The 19,337-nt window shown below is 41.8% G+C and overlaps 1 protein-coding gene across 5 annotated transcripts in view; it reads right to left on the reverse strand.

The window, feature by feature from the left end:
• MAPKAPK5 (MAPK activated protein kinase 5) overlaps nt 1-19,337 on the reverse strand; it is a 28,932-nt gene extending 9,595 nt beyond the window's left edge. The window contains exons 1-8 of one of the 5 annotated variants that reach the window (XM_039504429.1): nt 19,287-19,337; nt 13,970-14,043; nt 11,829-11,904; nt 10,226-10,323; nt 8,879-8,987; nt 5,708-5,797; nt 4,343-4,438; nt 2,832-2,912 (exon numbers count right to left, since the gene is read on the reverse strand). In XM_039504429.1, coding sequence (XP_039360363.1) covers nt 2,832-2,912; nt 4,343-4,438; nt 5,708-5,797; nt 8,879-8,987; nt 10,226-10,323; nt 11,829-11,904; nt 13,970-14,043; nt 19,287-19,322 — 660 coding nt within the window. In that variant the 5' untranslated portion in view covers nt 19,323-19,337. Of the gene's footprint in view, nt 1-2,831; nt 2,913-4,342; nt 4,439-5,707; nt 5,798-8,878; nt 8,988-10,225; nt 10,324-11,828; nt 11,905-13,969; nt 14,044-16,169; nt 16,199-18,690; nt 19,266-19,286 lie in introns of those variants that run through there. The other 4 variants (XM_039504428.1, XM_039504430.1, XM_039504431.1 and 1 more) reach the window with 4 other exon arrangements.

The raw sequence follows: 19,337 nt of genomic DNA on the forward strand, positions 1-19,337 counted from the left end.
ACAAACGACAACACTTCGCAAGTTTGCCCAGTATACCTGCACGTGCCCCTGACATACTGAAGGCCTTCCAACACCCAGATCCTCAGGGTGGATTTGGAAAGTAGATACCCAACATGTTTTACTTCTACAAAAAGTCAGTGGTTTGAATTTTTTTTTTTTTTAAACAAACTCCTATGTGGTTTCACCAGATACCTTTCATGGACAAAATTTTCCCCAGGCTTCCAGTGATTTCAGTGGATAGGAGCTTAACTTCTTTTGAGCATTCCACCCTTAGAGTCTATATTTTAACAGCCAATTCTGTACTTACAAAAAAAACCCCAAATATTACACACACTCACTCTCTCTCTCTCTCTCTTTTCTCTGATCCAGTACACAAAAATTAAAAAAAAACAACAACACTCAAAGGCTCAAGGGAAGGCTCCAATTTAACTTTGTAGCAAAATGACATAAGCAGCATTTATTACTCATGAAGGTGGATCATTAAACATTTGCAATCAGAGTGGCCAAGAATTACTATGTAAAGACAGTTTACGTGGGAGTTTATCAGAGTCTATTTCAGAGAGCTGGGCATATGCTAGGTGCTGTTTTTACAGTGAGTCATATTTGGCAGGAGGATACTGGTAAGAACATTTTATACACCACTCCTAGCTAGTTAATGAAGCCATGACTGAAAGCTGTTCAAGAATGAGCTGGAACAGTTCATTAAGTGATCTCTGTCACATGCAAACAAGGCTGCTTATCACAGTATAATTCCACAGGACAAGACGACAACTAAACAGGGTGAAAAGGGATAACACATTGGCAACAAACTGGTTAACCTTGTCAATACAGGTACGCACTGTGGAGTTCATTCCTATTCTTCTGACTCTTTCCTTTATGCTAAAATATGATTCATACTTTGATAACGTACAGATTTAATCCACTGAAGGAACAAAACTGCCTTCAAGCTCTGTATCAACGTGACAGTGAAAAAATATTTTCTTTTTAGGACTCGCAAGAGTTGCATTTGACACTTCTGTACTGAAAGGGAGAGAAATTACTTATCTACTATTGCATAATCTACTCGCTGCAGTCCACAAAAGTGCATCCCATGTCCCCCGATTGTGACTTTTAAAAGCTTATCAAAAAGAACTTGGACCACTTTCCCCATCCCTGAGGCTCAATGGCAAATGGGCGAGAGAGGGTGAGAGAGTGCCAGGGTATGTGAATCACTATACTGGAAGAAACTCCTGTCGGAGACTTGCTCTATCTGTTCCATTATTTATGTAAGTGTCTGGACAGAACTGGTTTCTTCCCGCTCAACTCTACCCTAGCTACTTTTCAGGGATTCCTCCTGAAAAGGAAGAAGCAAGCGAGACATATGGGGTAATGCAGTAGAGTTCACCTCTGTGTACTGCCATTTGAATTTCTGCTATAGTCTACTCAAATGTACCTCCGTACACTGAAGACTCAGTGTATGCTGAGCTGAAGAATTACCCTTGAGAGTGATGTCAGTGCAAACATTTCCCCTTGCAACCAGAGAACTCTAGGCTTTCTTCAATCAAAGCTGAAAACATCACAGGAAAACCCTAAGTGGCCAAAACGCCACTAACTACGGAGGGGAAGATGCTGATAAGCAGACTTAGTTTTTAGGAGAAGCCAGAAAGGAATGCAACCTTCCTGGTTGGCCTTGAGAGTGCTCATAAAAGAAATCTCAGGACAAATTCTATCACAACGTTTGCCAAGACAATCCTAGCATCAGCTGTGATACCTATGACTTTACTGGTACAGATATTCAAGTAGTTTCTCATTGTATAATAAAACTATTTCTCATCTTAAAAAAAGACAACAGTATGAATAAGAGAGAGCTCAAGTTAGCAGGCTCTACTATCAGGAGCCCCTAATATCAACAGAAGAGAGGATTCTTTTGGAAGAGCTTTGACAGTGGTGAAATAATTTCTTCCCAGGCAGGTATATCCCAATGGAATCATTTTTCCTTGCAGTTTTTAATACCATTACTGTTACTAATACTGTGCTATTGCTAACAGCGCTGGCATATTTCTCATTTGATCGTGCTATTATGAAGGAGGCCCGGTACGGCCTTTCTTATGTTCTTATACTTCAGACCAACAGATCACTCCCATCAGAAAGAAGAACTCAAAGCCAGAAGCACAGTTAAGCATGTCATGGATCTCTAGACCTGGGACAGCTAAGCTGTGCAGCCCAGTTAACAAGCAGAAACTAATCATAGTACCTCTGAAATCGATTAACCCTAAAATAATAACTGATTATTGAAAAAAGCAACTATGAACAACAGGGACATATGTATTTTGAACTATTAAGCTAAATTGCAATTAAATGCATTTTTGTGGCAATATTTTACCTTCCTCCATATCACCTGCACACAATTCTCCAAGCCCACTTAATGAAATCAGACCAACCATATACCCAGGAAAGAGTACTGACAGTAGTGCCAATGCACCACCTGCTCGTTTTTTAAATTTTTATTTTCCAACACTTGATACGTTGTAAAGTAGCCAAATTAAAAAAACTATCCCTGAGGTTACTTCATTCCGGCTAAAGAAAGGGTCATTTGGCAAAGTGACATTTCCCTAAGGTTCGTTATAGTTCCTGCTTTTCACTGGGAAACTCTGTGTGGTATAATCTGGTTAGTTTTATGTATTAGAAAGCCTTGAGTCTGAACCTTTTTACTGTTCCTGGTCACAAATGCCCCACTTCATGGTAGCGTGATAAGCAGCTATTACAGTTACTTCTATGGTTGGATCTACCCGCAGAAAGAAAAAGCACTTTCCTTAAAAGATGTCAGCACCCAGATTCTTTGAAAAGTTCACCTTGTTGTAAGTGTAGGGTGTTGGTGAGGTAGGGATAATACCAGATTTCTCTTTCTGATGTCGTCTTTGTGCCTCCAGTACCTGTTGCAGGGAGACAAAAACAAGAATCCACATTAGAAATTACAGCACAAATCTAAATCACATGCCTATAGTTAAAGCTGCCGGACACTTTCCATTGTATGACCCTATTTTCATCTGCTTAAAACTTTGCCAAACAAACAGTTCAGGCTGAAATTTTCCCTGCCACGTATCTGCCTGAGGCTGAATTTTTTGGGAAAGTTTCAGCTAAAATGGTTTGGCCACTTCTGAGAATGAGGTTAGCAAAACAATGAAGTTAGAGAATGAAGGTTAGATGTTTAGCTGATGTTACAAAAAAAATCCTTCCAACTCTTTGTTGGCAAGCTCTAGTACCTCCAGCAGTGGGTGTTGCCCTGGAGTCAGGGATGTGCCCTTTTTTTGCTGTCCCTGTGAAAATTTGCCAAAATTTGATCAAGTTATAAGCCTCCAAAAAATCTGCTCCTTAGAGACTGGGCAGAGTTGAACAGTTAAATTTTCCAAAGAGTCCATCTTCACTAAGTGTGCTCCAGCCCCTCACATGTCTGTATGCTATGGGGAATACGCATGCACCATCCCATCGAATGAGTGAACATGCTCCCTCATGGGGCTGCAGGGGCTCAGCAGGACTTTCCCTACAGTTGCTGCTCCTGGCTTTCAGAGGCTGCTGTGATGCCAGGCACCATAACAGAGCAGGGAGACTGCCTCTGCTGTGCTCTCAACACTCACCCTACTGGTACCCAGGCAGCAAGGAGGAGGAATTAACCTGACTTGGCTGCAGAGAACTGAGGAAAGGAGGGGGAAGGGATCATATAGTTAAAGACAGTGTACGTGCACCAAGGGGCCATATGAAGGATGCATGGAGCACTTGATTTCTGGCATTTCCTAACTTCTGAGCACTTGGCTTTGCAACTTACTGTTCTTGTAATGTAGCTTTTAAAAGTGTAGTTTAATACAAGTTTGCACTGGGGCAAGGAGTACAACAGGCATCCCCAGATCACCTGTGTTAACACAACCAGAGCTCACTTTGAGACCCTGAGTCTCAACACAGATGCAACAATAGGTTTCTGCCAGATTTACAGATGAGCCTCCCCTTGAGATCAAAATCCAAGATTTAAAATACAGACTAATACCATTTTACTTGAAAAACTACAACACAGAAACACTAAGTGATTGATTTAACCACGGGCATGCAGCAAGGCAGCATCCACGCCAGAAACGACTTCTAGACCCTCATCTCACAGTCCCCTGCTGTAACCAGTAGATTGCAGTGGTGTAAAGCAATAGGCAGTCTGTTGTGAAAGGCTACCCACACTATCCATTTATTCATGACTCCCACCCAAGAGTCCCTAAGTAGTCTCTAGAAAGGGGTATTAGACTGGCATGTGTACAGAGGCGTGGCCAATAAATACTGCATGCATTGTCCTTTCAGTTATAGAGAAATAATCATTCATTACCTGAGGTGCTACATAGTATGGAGTGAACTGGGGTGTCATCAAGTCACCTTGGTCTATCTTGGCAAATCCAAAGTCGCACAACTTAACTGGAGCGTCCTGAAACAAGCAGCAGGAGGGATTTTATTATGGAATCTTGTTGTATTTGAATTTCTTTTACTTTACAGTATAGCGTTCTTCCTTCCCTCTTGCATTCGACTCTCATCTCATTCCTGCCGTGGCTTACTCCTCTTTTTCAGCTATTTCCTTCCTACTGCCACAAGGCTGCTATTCCGGTGTCATGAACTGATTTACTTGAGCAATGAATACCCTTTGTGCTCCACGCTGCTCTCAGAAACTCAAAGTATATCCCACCCCCTTGTCTGCAAGGTCCTACCCGCAAACTGTGGTGGTTCCTTTGTATATGCAGAGTGGGTGGGGAGTAGGGAGGGATGTGATGGGCCATCAAGAGTGGTTCCACACTATATGGACCCTCTAGTCCAGGGGTGGCCAAACCTACAGGCCCTCTGAGCCACATACAATAAACTTCATAACTTTTAGAGCCGGGCGCACCTGCTGGGACTTGGGGCTTCTGCCCTGTGGGACTCACCAGTCGGGGCTCGGGGCTTCTGCCCTGTGGGGCTCACGGGTCGGGGCTTCTGCCCTGTGGGGCTCACCGGTCGGGGCTCGGGGCTTCGCCCTGCAGCAGGATGGTGGGACTTGAGGCTTCTGCCCCATGGGAGGTGTCTGACAAGGCTCAGGGCCCCAGCAGGCACACCCCACCGGCCAGAAGCCCCGAGTTCCCCTCCCTGCCAATCTGGGAGGGGGATTGGGGGTGGGGGCCTCCAGGAGCCGCACTTTAACTGTAAAAGAGCCGCGTGTGGCTCGTGAGCCACAGTTTGGTCCTCGCCTGCTCTAGTCAAAACACCCGTACTGTGTATATTTGCAAGTGTGTGTTGGGGGTGGGAGGGTTGAGATGCAGTGACTAAGGTAATAAAAACAGAGTAGGAAGGATTCTGTCCCATCTAAACCCTTGAAAAGATCCCTTATGTAAGGTCCATTTATCGTGTTTTCGTGCCTAGGCACAGGATTTGGCCCTAAATAAGATTTCTTTGGCGCGGACAGGTTCTGTTCTGAGGAAATCACAATCTGATTTCCCTGGGGGCACTGAGAAGGAGCACATGACTGACTCCTTTGGATTCCTATCACCAAAAGATTGGGCTGATCTCACTGCACAATGACCTCTCTTTGTAAAGCACGGTGAGAACTAACGATGAAACGCACTATTTAGGAACTAGTATTATTATTATTTTCCACTTTTCTGAGCATCATCTTTGATCATGTTATAAAATTCACCAAGAAAGAAAGAAAACTAAGTCCCCATCTTACCAAAGAGTTATCCTTGAAGAGGAGATTCTCAGGCTTGAGGTCTCTGTGTGCAATGTTTAATGTGTGACAGTGCTGCAAAGCCAAAGCTATCTGAAAAAGGGCACAATAAATCAACTACGGTTATAGAACTTCTTCCTTTGCCTTGACAGTATTTTTGCACTTTTGCAGAGACACTGTAACATCGTTTAGGCCCCAAATGTTTTTAGAGAGAAGTTAAATATTTAACGAAAGCCAATTTCAGATTCAGACATTCCTGTGCAGCGCTGGAAACCCAAACAGCACACTGCACTAATGCATGGAAATCAGGAAGTGAAACTGCCTAGAAGTAGACACTCTTACCAGTCTGTTCAATTTACATTTCATTAGGCTTAGACAAAATGAAAACAAACAGCATAAATTCTGATTTTCTTTTAATTACGTTAATAAGTCAGAGCAGTACAGTATCACTAACCCAGGTACGTAATGCATTTTTAGGACTGAGGTTTTACCATGACAGTGTCTCTTTCTTTTCTGTACTTGGTCAGCAGTGTCACTAACATGTTTGCAGGTACTCAAGTGATTCCATTCTGCTTAACTTTCAACAGTGAAGTTCTTATTTCAGGACTTCAGCTATGAAGGTTGATTTCAGCCAACATTTTCTTTCTTTCATTACTTAAGAGCTAACATTCAGGCAACTTTCTTCTTTAACACATTAATGGACAGTCTACATTTCACCTGTTCCATGTGACACAGAAAACTACTACTAGTCCTTCCAAGGTAAGGGGATGATAGTTTTACACTGCTGCAATTGTTTAGAAACTTGTTACCTAGTCATTCATTTAAACAATGAAAAGAAATAAAATGTTTACATAACATCATTGAAACAAAACAAAATTAAGGCCCAGTCAAGCAGTCCTTATTTGGGGAGAATTCATTGATTTCAGTGGGACTTGGGCCCAAGCAGGGTCTCAGGATAGGGTGATGAATGCTTAAAAAAATAGTGCAATGAGAGCTTTAATGCTAACTTAACCCAGAAGCAAATACAAAAGCTTAAATGTGTGTTCTCCGGTAAGCTGTGTGTCAAGGCTTCATTAACTGGGCACACAGGGTTAAAATTCTCTAACTGCAGATATTATTAAGGAAACGCCAGACACAAGAATAACATTTTAAAGTCATTTCTAAAACCCTAGTCTTGCAAACACTAATGCACTCAGTGGTCTCACTGAAATCAATGGATTTCATACATGCATGGTTGTATGACTGGGACCTGAATGAGCTGAATTCTGTCCATGTGATTTAAAAAAAAAAAAAAGAGAGTTAAATAAACAAAGATACTTTTGACGAGTTCTTCCTGGAGACTCCCTTGTTCAGAAAGTGTGCTGTCTTTTAAAACCAAACTTCATAAAACACTAGTAAATTTACTGCGGAGAACAATCCTGCACTTCTCATCTAATTTCTATGCTGGTCCATTGCACAGAATGGAAAGCCAGAAAGGTCATTGCAATTAATGAGAAACTTCATGAGAAACAACTTACAAAACGTAAGACATGGTTTTCAACCCATGGTCTGTGGATCCCTGGGTTCTGCAGACTATGTCTAAGATTTCCAAAGGGGTCCAATACCTCCATTTGAAATGTTTTAGGGGTCCGCAAATGAAAAAAGGTTGAAAGCCACTGACATAAGGTATTTTATAGAAAATTAAATTGGAAAGAACAGAATTTGCTCCATCCCCTCCAAATCTCCCCTCTGCCTCCCCCTCAAAAAACAGCAGCCAGCATAGTCTGCCTAATACACTGGAAGCACAATCATGACATCAAGATATCACTATGCAACCATATCAACAGTTTAAAGAGCCAAACACACTATGGAAACCTTAAACAGAATTCTATTTAGAAACAATGATGTATCCCTGTCTGCTCTTTCTTTTTAAATCCACTATGGTCATTTTCAGGGGACCAGGATATTTGTAGCTTAGAGTTTTCATTGAATCTTGCTCTGCTTATCTCCCATCTCAATTCCTGCATCTTCATTTTGGGATGTCGTAATCCTCTCTGCAAGAACTAAGTGAGGGGGACTGTGTTCCCTATATCCACTCACAGAAGGGCCCTTCAGCATGTGGAAGGGCTCAAACACTTTTGCAGCAATAGTCTCCTTCCGTGGCTCCTGGTAGAGGCCTTTCCTGTCCCACAGTGGTTCTCTGGAGGAACCACAGCCTAAAGCTATATTATTTTTTCTGTAGCCCTCTGGTGAATCTGGGCTTTTCTGGGTGGCCCCCACAGCTCACACAGAAGGAACAATTCCCCTTTTTCCCCCCACCCCCAAGGAATGATGTGGGGAATTTCCCAAGGGGATCCTTGCAGAAATGCCATCCCACTGAGCCCCTTCTTTAAGCTTGACCACATCTGGCCCCTCTGATGGGAGATGAGCAGATGAACTGATAAGCAACAAAGCATTTGATGGATGCAAAAGTCCTTAGTAATACAAGCTGGGGAGATGCCAAGATACCACAGTGCTGAGTGCGTTATCGTTGACTAGAGAGAGAAGAGAAACATAGACGACATGTGCTATACATACTGGTAGACTTATCTTGGAATTCAATGGATTTTTAGGTCTTCCATGAGACATTAGCAGATCCTTAACACTTAGAGAGAACACTGGTATTTTCTAGACTTCGAGAAAAATGAATGCTTAGGGCATATATACATGGTATGGTATATTTGCTGTCTCCCATGGGCCAAGAGAAACACTACTAATTAGTAATTATAGCTGATATTTAGCAGTGGTTCCCAACCAGTAGTCCTGCGACCATCTGTTCCCCATGAAGACCCTTCCTGGTGGTCTCCTGAATGTAACACTTTGAGAACTGCAAAGCCAGGGACAGGGCAGGGAGACTATCCAGGAGGGGATCTCTCTCTTGTTAAGTGCTCAGCAGAATGAAGAAGTTGGAGAACCATTAATAAGAAGGACTTCAAAGATATAAAGATCTCAACCCAGGAAGACTAGCAAAAAAATTACAATTCTTCAGTTCTATCAAAACTTTGGTATTGTCAGATTATAACAAAGCAGGCAATGATCATTGGATCAGAACTGAGGGTTATTTTAGCTTCCTTTTTCCTTCCCCGCCCCCATGAAATTGTAACTATTTTAACCATTATTGTTCATGGTTTTGCTTATACATGGGAGTTAACTTGCCTGCTTTGTTACTTGGCTTGCTTGCTTCTCAGTAAAGTGCCGGTGCTGGCTGATTCTGTGAAATAGCTCTCCCCCTTCCATCATCTCCATTACAATTAGAAGCCGAGCCCTGTTTAAAAGCATTTCATTTCATTACATTAAAAAAATTGTCAAAATATAACAAAATTGCTAATCTAGTAATGAACATTTCACAGCTGGTGACGCAGGCCAAAAGAGAGAGAGTGTAATCGTCTCATACTCTTGTTCTGTCTACATTAGTTTAATAATTTTGGCTTTTACAGTGTCAAATACAGTTTCTTCTGGTCTCCTGCATAGTCTGACTCACTGAATAGTGCATTGTATTATCACATGGGAGACTACAGTTTGCACTTCACATTAGGCTCTCATGCTTTCCAACTGAAGCGAATGCATTTAGGGATTATTTATGTAGAGCTGTAGGTATTCACAGCAATTTACAAATGTGAAGCTGACAGCCATCTTTAAAGTTTTAGAGGCAGGGTACCATGTGTCTCCCGGTTTTAATTAAAGTTTTACCGTCAACCCCCCTGAGAACAAAAAGACAGAGGATGTCAGTCCTTTATTTTATATTAAAACAAAACTCTACCCACTCTTAAATTCTTTACACTTAACACCCAATTAGAAGCTAATATCAGTATTTTTCCCTATGTCATATCAATAAAATAGCCCAGGTTCATGTTTTTTCTGCATCTATTTTAAGCTTGGCAACATTTTGACTGTTTGCAAGGCCAGAAATGTTATTTTTCAAATGCAATTCAATATACAGATTTATTATTTTTATTATTATTATTATTAACACTGGCATTTCTGAACCTGCTGCTGGCCAGAAGTCACCAATCTCTTGCAAGGGATCTCATTTGTGAGCCTGCATGTAAAGGGAAAGTATCAGTGTCAGAGAGATAAAACTACAACTCCTACCCTGTTTTAATACAGGCTTCAAAATGGAAAGCTCCTCAAAGAATGCTGACTCTGAAGCTCTTATGTGCCAAACTAGTATTAAAACAGGACAGAAGCCTGTTTACTCTCAGACAATGTATGTGTCCCAAATTATGGTATTTTTCAACAAGATGATGGCTGGAAATATGCAGCAAAGAAATCAAACTTTAATCAAAAAATGAAGTTCAATGTATACAGTATCTGTCTATAAAGCCAGGGCACTGTGATGAGAAAAATGGGTGCAGCTTACTATGAAGTGTAGTATCTTGCCTGGAAACCCCAGCTGGAGGCTCCTTTCAGGTTCATTAATTATTATTAAAAAAAGTCTCCACTATACCTGGGCCTAAATATGGAAAGCAAGCTGTGGGAATCAATCACCCTATGTAATCTTACCTTGGACTGGATTCATGAGGGAACTGCACACTGTTAGCATAAACGTCAATAATTTGAACAATATTTGGATGTGTTGCACACATCATGTGCAGACGTACCTTAAAGAGAAGGTAAGAAACGTTACTGTACACAATGGTGTGCATCAAACAGCTCCATCCCTCCCCATATCCCCAAGATTACAGGAGCCAATAAATCAAAATGATTTAACTGCTTCAATGTAAATTACCAAGGCTAAAAATTACATAGCCCATTCACTTATTTCAAAACAATGCCTAAAAGAATTTATATAAATCAGCCAAGGAGACATTACACTCAAATAAGACAAAAAGACAATATTATCAATTTATTTACCTGTCAAGAATTGTTACAGTTTATGACATCAATGCTAATAAACCACTCAAAGTTCAATCTTTAGAAGATTTTTTTTTAAAGAAATGATCTTATTGTAACAATAAGGATATGGCTTACAGTGACAAATCTGGAAGTTCACCAATAAAAGCTGAAACTCTATACCCTGCCTCCTTTTATGACCAGATGGAATAGTAATCATGATACGTAAAGTCACCTTCTATTCAGATATTCTGCCATACTGGAAGCTGACAAGTTTCAACCAGTTTTAAACCTCTTAGTTTGGAGGATCAAGCCAGGTCCTTGATGTTATTTTCATATAGCTTTTCCAGGCAATTTAATGAGAATTTGCTTTGTAGCAGGAAATGGAATTTGCATAAATCTTAAGCACAATTTCTTTCTCTCTTTTTTTCTTTTTAGAGTGGGAAGCGTTAACATTTTAAACTATTGCTTGTAATTTTATGTAGATTGATACACTTTTCAATGTGAGGAGAAGGGAGAAGGAAACCGATGTTAGATGTGTAAAGAATGTGTGATATATATATTATTTTTAATTTAAGAATAAATGACATTTGAATGTACACTGATGAAATATTGCCTGAAACATCACATCTTTCATTCAACAAAATTCAAAAGAACATAAACAGTACGCAAAAATCATATAAACCTGCAATAGTCATCTTAAAGATCATACATTCCACATGGCTATTCCCATGTTATTGTCACTCACACTAATGTAATCACAAATTAAGCTAGTGTGCTCATCTAAGATCTCCTACACCAAATCAACCCTAAATCATTCAGAGTGCAACTTGAAGCATGTCTGACAGTTCTTACTTCAGAGGTAATTTAGCTTCCATACATCTCACTCCCAGCGTTACTAAACTATTCATATTATGTTACATAATGGAGGGTGAGGAAGGCACTGTAAATTCATGCACCTTTCTGAATGGAACTTTCTGTGCATAAACAGCAGGTATCCATTGTGAATATAGCATGTCTAGCAAGACCACAAAAGTGTTCCCAGTAGAAACCAAACATACGGAGTTCAGAGGGTCAAAAGCACAGAGCACTGCCTAGCAAGCAGTACTGCAAAAAGCAAACCCTTCTTAACATATCTTAATGGAATCTGCCAATGGCTGACTGACTTTCTACCTTAGCTAATTCTTTTTAATACAAGTGGAATAATTTGCAAAACGGGAGAGATCTTGTACATTTCAATAATTATACAGGTTTTTTTAAAAATGGACTATACCTCATTTCTAGCTTTTGGACGATCAAGAAGAATTTTCAGTGCAAACCGTTCTTGAGTAGATTTTTTCATGCAGACTCTGGTATTATAGCAATAAAATCATTCAGTCAGCAGAATTGTGAAAAAGATATTTTAATTAACTGATTTATAATTACTGGTATTAGCTCATGAAATGGGAGCTAAGATTAACATAGCCTATTTGTAATATACAGGGTGCTTGTTGAGAAACTAGACTAGAAAGCCTCAAAGGAATGACAAGTCATCACCATATTCCACAACAATCACAAGACATACTTGAAAAATGGACATTTTACACAGAATTTATTCTCCCAACAATACACAGCACATCTTGATTCAAGAGAAGGCAAGGACTGAAACTGGTAAATAGCTTTGCAGATCAGAAACAATATATTGTACATGTTAATTATTAAGTGAGTAGCTTTTGATTAAAGACTCAGTGACAAATTAAACATCTGGAATGTAGAGTCTAATCAGCAATAATACATACAATGTTTCCAATGCAAAGCCATTGTTCTGACAAGGCCCCTGACCATGTTGAAAACAAGCACTTGTGCAATGTATATTTAATATTAATGACTGGACTGCTTCAGAGGGAAGGGTCTTAGGCCTATTTGGCAGCCATCAAATATAAACAAATAAAGAACAAAGGGACATTTCAAACTAGATGGGACAGAGTGATAGAAAATGTAAGAAATCATCCTTCCTGGACAGGGAAATAGATGAGATGGCCCAACTGGTCGTCTCCCTCTCAGTCTCCCAGTGATGGAGGCAGTGAAGTTTGTTTTCCAGGATTGTAATGAGGTATATTCTCCATACTGGCACTAAACAGGTTAACTGGAGCTAGAACAGCTCAATTAAGAAACCTGGTTGCACCTGGAGGCGGGGCTAGGTCCAACAAGATGAAGCCCAGCTGGGTGGTGAGTATAAAGGGAGGAAGCCCAGGTCGGAAGGGTGATTTGTCAGTCCATCTCTGGTTGTTAGAGAGTGAAGAATGGCCTAGAGAGAGGCAGAGGGAACACTGGGGGAAAGGGCCTGAAGAAAAGCCAAGGTAGAGAGAATTCCAGGAAGCAGCAAGAGTCAAAGGGAACAAACCTTAGCTACTCACCATGGAGTCTCTAAATTGGCACCTAGAGGAGAGGGAGGCCCTGGGTTCCCCTACCCACCACTGGGAAAGGTGGTACGGGAACATCCTGACACAATGCAGGGAGGACTGTTGCATTTGGAGCTAGACCTTCAGGCTAAAGAATCTGTAGAGGAGGGAGTCAGGCTAGGGGCAAGGAGTTATGTCTGAGTTTAGTTTACTGGACTTGGGAGGGGGGACTAAATGTAACCTTGCCATGCGGCTGAGCCATGAGAAGCAAGCCCCCGCAGGACAAGAACGCCTGTCAGCAGGGGAGCAGTAGATGAGACCCAGCCCTGAGGGGGCATTCCAGCGGTGAGTCAAAAGGACAGAAGCACAAACGTCTGTTCTGGGGTTTCAGGCAGACAGAGACTCTTCATGGTGCTTCACAGGCAGCACCAATTCTTGCATGTCAGTGATAAGACTATTAATGACCCAGTTAGTTCTGGTAACAGATACTGGACTAGTTACAGTATCTGAATTGGCTTCACATAACAAGCTGAAAAAAAGAGCTGGTAAAATTATTCAGCACTAGATGCCTTTTCGCTAACCAACTGACAATACTATTGATGGGGGTGGTGCCCTCTGCATTATATGAACAGTGTTTTATAAAGAGAAACAGATGCTGGAACAGGGTTTTCTATGAGCATCTTGCCCAAGCACATAACTATTCCTAGTTTGTTTTACAAATAGAATGGTGGATGATGGGGCAAAATGAGAGAGATGAGATGAAGGATTTTTACTTTTATTTCAAACATTCCCAATAGTGGCAGAGTACCCGAGTCACATACATGCGCCATGTACACGGTACCTTACATCCGAGTCAAGAACTTGTTACTACACACAAACTATTCCTATTTCCTTATAACTAAATGAGAGGAACTTTTCAAGAGTTACACATCTTTCAACTATTAGCACAGTTAAAATATATACTCCCTACTTTACTTTGCTGCTAACATGACAATTTGATGGCATACACAAATCAGCAGGTATACTGTCTTACCTAACTGGACCACTGATTCCAGCTCCCAGCTTCTGAGTCCAGTTAATGCTGTACTCCTCTAAAATGGAGGTTTCCTAGGCAAAAAGGAAAAAAATTACTACAACCTTTCTGAAAAGCATATATCTGCAGACCAGATTTGAAAGAGACAAATCAATGGGGAAAATATGCTTTTATTTCACTTTACCAAGGAAAGTTACACACCCATACAAATACTAGCATAACAACATGGTGCTATAGTGTAAAATATTTTCTGTGCTTCTATGGCAGTTTGCTAAAGCTGGTCATGCAGCATTCTGAATGGGGTAACCATCAATTGATAGAAGGGGCCTGGGAAATAATATGCAAAGACTATCTTGCTTCTGAGTTCTGCCTTACCCCTTCGCCCTCCCAAAAAATAAACTGTGGATGAATAATATTTTTTAATTTGAATTTACTCTTTGGTCCTGTCCACATTAGCATCTTGCTAAAGAACTGAGGTTTCCAGTCTTTGGATCCTTACATTGCAAATTAGCACGGCCTCTGCTGTGCTTTAAAACTTTGATCTTGTTTGTTAAGGAACCACACTCATGATAACCATTTTTTCCTCCGATTTGCACAAACAAGACCAAACTGTACTATATGCCTCAGGAACTATTGTACTTAAACATGTTCCTTCAACATTACATCGTTTGTTGTATATGTAGGGGGCCTTAGCATAGACAGAGTTTTGGCTAAAACTTCTACCACGGCTGTTAATGGCAATGCCACTGGAGAAGAGTATAGATTTATACATGCTAGCTGTTAATATAGTTCCAGGGAAATATATATTCCATATTGTTCCTGATGCTGTTCCTCCCAGGAAGTAATTTATATAAGTTTGTTTTCTGGCTTGCTATAAGGAACACAGGAAGTAGGGATCGACAGTACAAGGGAAAGATTAAACAGGAGAAAAAAGTTAAGAGGATGCAGCAAACAGAATAAACTGTTTGCCAAGTGACTATTTTGACTAGTCTTTCCTATATATTTTCTGTCAGACTAAGTAGTACAATAGTGACCAAAGCCGGGGTCTGAGCTCTCTTTCTGCTCCTCATCCTTCCCTCACTCTGCAAGATCTGTACTGGTCATTTTCTGGAATGTGCAACAACTAATTGCATATTTAAGCACTTGTGTGCTCAGAGCTGTATACAGAGAAAGTCATCCTCTAGATAAAGGAGTGGATCATCAAAGTAAAATAGATGTTCAGATATATTACTGACAGGCTGAAGAGGCAAAACTCAAATGCTCAGTCTTTTTAAATTAAATTAATTTAAAAGACCCCCCGTATACACTGCAGTTGGTGGGTTAATGTTGAACAGCCTCCCAGAAAATGTGGTATTTTAAGCAGGATTTGAAAAGGACTGAATCCCATGTAAGGATAAGGGAACAGGTCCCAGGGTAAAGGGGAGACATGAATCTAAAATTCTATTGTAAGCTGTCTAGGACAGGGAGCTTGCCTCTCTATATGACCTGCAGAGTGCTTAGTAAAGTTGGGTACTAATAATAAATGAGTGGCATGAACAAAGGTACAAAGGCAAAATTTTAAGCATCTTTCACATGTAGCAGTTATACCACCTTAGAGGAAATAGGAGAAAATTAGAGCAGGTGCCTACTACTTGGCTTACTGTTTTCAAGTAATAACACTGACAAAGTGTAGTTCTCTTATCAATTTAAGTGATCTTAGAAAGTCATATAAAGGAACAGATTTATCCCAGTATTTTATTCTTTGATCAGTTATTTGTATAATGAAGAGTGCAGGCTGTTGGAAAAAAATGCCTTTGCAGTCTAAAACAATATTCAAGTATAGACAGGGTCTCTTTGAACAATGGCTCACACATTACTCTACATCTCCTCAGCACCTCCCCTGCCCAAACAGAATGGCAAACAATATTCATGGCTTCTATAAGACCATCCAAGGAATAACTTGGAATTTCCTTGATGCAAGGACGAATTCAAAACCCTCCCTCAGAGAAGCCCAGCAAGACAGTGGTCTCTTCCTGCCTTATATAGGACAAAGAGACCATGAGAGGAGAAAGGTACAGGCTAAAGCAATGCTTTTTAAAGCTTTAATGCTATTTTAAAACTTCTGAAATGAACCTATAGATTCTCTAGAGAAACTGAAGAAAGTCTTTTTGGGAGGGGTGGAGGAATGGAGGAAATAGCTTCTGAAGGGCTGAGACATCACCTATAGATGCAGGTAGCAAAGGGAGCTAGCTCTCCAGCTGGAAAGGCCTGGCAACTTGGAGTAGCAGTGTAGTGTAGCAGTGAACTTGTAAAGTGACTGGCAGGTCAGCTGGAACTAATTTGCGGATGCTCAGAATGTAAGTGCTTCAGCTGCTACTAGTGAAGGGATTTTAAATGTGCTAAGTTGTACCTTAACATTGCTTTAAACACTCATGCTTGTTATGCAAAGAGGGGATTTTTAAGCCTTTTATTGTTTTGGGCTTAAGGATGAACTAAGCCTGCTTCCTGGGATTCACTCTCATTGCCATGTATTTCCCACAACCTCCCTCTATCAGTTACAGTTCCACTGGTAAAGAGTTCAACTTCCATTCAATAAGCAGAGGGCACTTAAAAACAGTGGCATGGGCACTCATGCCACACATCTCCTATCCAGGCTCCAACAGCCCAGCAAGTGTGTGGTAGGGTCTCAGCTAACCAACTAAGCTCTTCTTGGGCACAAGGTGAAGGCATGTATCAACTCTTTGGGGGAAAGTCTTGCAAGTTTGTTTTCCCAACACTTTCCACCTAGACCCAGTGAAAAATTGTAGAGAGGGATTTAAAAAAGAACCATTCATATTCAACATCAAAATCAATTAAACATTTTATTTGGAGTAATTAATGCCTGATCTTCAAAACATTAGTGGATTTGCATTGCTCAAACGTACTTTCCAACTTCTGCTAGTTCATGCTGGCACAGTGATCTACGCTCTCCCAACTTCTGTTGCAGAACTTGAACCAATGGGCATGAAAACAATAAACTTTAATAATCACCTTTGATTGATGATAAATGGGAAGTTCAACCTCACGCTTTAATGAAGGATTGAATTATATTTTGAATTGATATAATGCCTTTTATCTCAAAGGATCACACAGTATCCACTGCTAACTAGCTATCCTGACAATAGCAGCCAGGTAGATGGCTGGCAGATACCACAGTATACACCATGGGGTTGTGGATTTTTAAACCAAGGACATCTAGGCAAACACTTACTCTTACAAACTGTGCCACAGGATTGTAGTGCCTATGCAAGTCAGACAGATGGATGCTCACTTTTGGACAACTACAGCACTGTACTCAGTCTATTACCTCAGGAATGATGTACCCTGTTAGTATTTGACTGTGTTGTTTCAGAGGTGGATGGGTATTCCCAACCTGATGCTCAGACCAAAGTGCCATGTTAAAAAGATCCATCATCACATTCTCAAATAAATCTAGACTCCAATGTTACAAGATTATACAGAAATTTAAATAGCTCACATTTTCTTATATGTGCCCTATAAGAAACCCTTCAGGTCTTGAAAGGATGGTGGGAGGTTGAGGAGAGGAGACTTGAAATGCCTTTTTCCCCAGGTACCACTTGTATTTAATTCTGGTGCCTTTCTGGAATTTGTCTGTTTTATCCTTGTGGCTTCATTAGCAAAAGTAGTACTTATCTAGGATTATGAAGTGCTATCTAATTATATGAGTCAGGAAGGGATTCTAACACATTTATGAAGGCCTTACAGCTGGCAGTAGTGAACTTTTGATGCAAGACCAAAACATTGCAGAAATCCTCTAGTACATTTTTATTATTCTTTTCTCTCACTGACTTTCACTGTTTTCTTCAGGAAATCAACTCAGGCAGTGACAACTTCCTATTGAATCCTAAGTTCTTACAATAATTCTTGCTGTGCAAAACTAAGTTTGTTTTGTGCCCTCCCCTCTCCCAAAAACCAGATGTCACAAATGCCAAATTCGTTTTCATAAAGAGCAGTATTTTCTTTTAAAGTGGACAAATTACCTGCATATCAATTTAAGGAGTGAAACTACAAAACTGTCTGGGTAAATTTGGTCCACTACAAGGAAAAAGACTTCAGGGTGTTACTCCTGCAATCAGTGGGATGCGGGTGCAAGTTTTTATACTCAACATAGTATCAGAGTGCCTACATATTTATTACCCTAACAGCACTCAAACCAATGATCAGCCAATAACCATAGCACAGAGCTATTCTGCCAGCTGGTTAAATTTCCATTGCCAAATTTAACAGCACTGTAATTAAAGTAATATTCAAATATTTTAGCTCTTTATTCCCAGCATCAAAGGACACAGATGGCTGAAGTTTGTTTTCAGAGAGACAGCATGTGTGAAAGAATATGTTGGTGGAAGGAATAAGATTTGTAAGAGGGAGCTCAGATTTATCATCCCCCAGATACGCGAGACATCTGAGTGAAACAAGATCAGACAGGTTCTCCCCTTCTCTCCCCCCCCGCAAAAAAAACCTCAACAAAAATTTGTGGCCCCTGTAGAGACTGCAGCCAGCACTAAGGGTGACTCGCCTCGCCCCCCCACATACACATCCCAAGAGATTTTTGGGGATGGGGTCCAAGCCCCCAAAGCGAAAGGGGTGAGCTGTTTTAGGGGGCTGAAGACCCCGAGCGGAAAGGCAGGGGGGAGAAGAGGGATTTGCTGGGGGGTCCCCGAGCTCCGGCGCCTCCTTCCTACCTTAATCATTTTATCCATTTCGTGATCCTCCGACATCCTCCCCCACGGGGCCCCGAGCTGAGCGGGGAGGGGAGGCGGGGGATCCCGCCTGCCGGTCCCCAGGGAGAGAGGAAAGGAGGCCGTGGGAGCAGGGCAGGGACCCGGAGCCGCTGCGCGGTGGGGGAGCTTGGAGGACACGGGAAGGGGGGGGGGAGCCAGAGGGAGGCCGGCCAGCTGGATGAGGGGATGGGGAGCCGGGCCGCGCCCGCACTAGGCAACGGGCAGCCCCCGAGGAGCCTTTGTGCCGCTGCGCCGCCTCATCCCCGCGCGGCCGGGTCGGTGGCTCGGGAGGGGGCGCTGGGAGGGGCCGGGAGGCGTCTCTGCGCGGGCACAGGGGGCCCCGGAGGCTGGCGCTTAACCCGGTAATCGCCGCAGCCGACACGCCGCTACGGCCAGCGCTGCCTGGGAGCCAGACATTGCCGGGGTCCTGGTGAGGGACAGCCCCGCCAGGCTGCGCGCCGCACGGAGTCACCCGGTGCGCTACCCACGCTAACGCAGCTCGGGGGCCCGCACCCGCCGCTAACGCCCCACGCCACTAGGAGGATTTTAGAAGCCACCTCTGCGGCGATTATATAATCAACAGGCGCCCGCATTCCCCGTCTAAGAAG

Source organism: Mauremys reevesii, linkage group 18 (assembly GCF_016161935.1).
Source record: "Mauremys reevesii isolate NIE-2019 linkage group 18, ASM1616193v1, whole genome shotgun sequence".
Lineage (NCBI taxonomy): Eukaryota > Metazoa > Chordata > Testudines > Geoemydidae > Mauremys > Mauremys reevesii.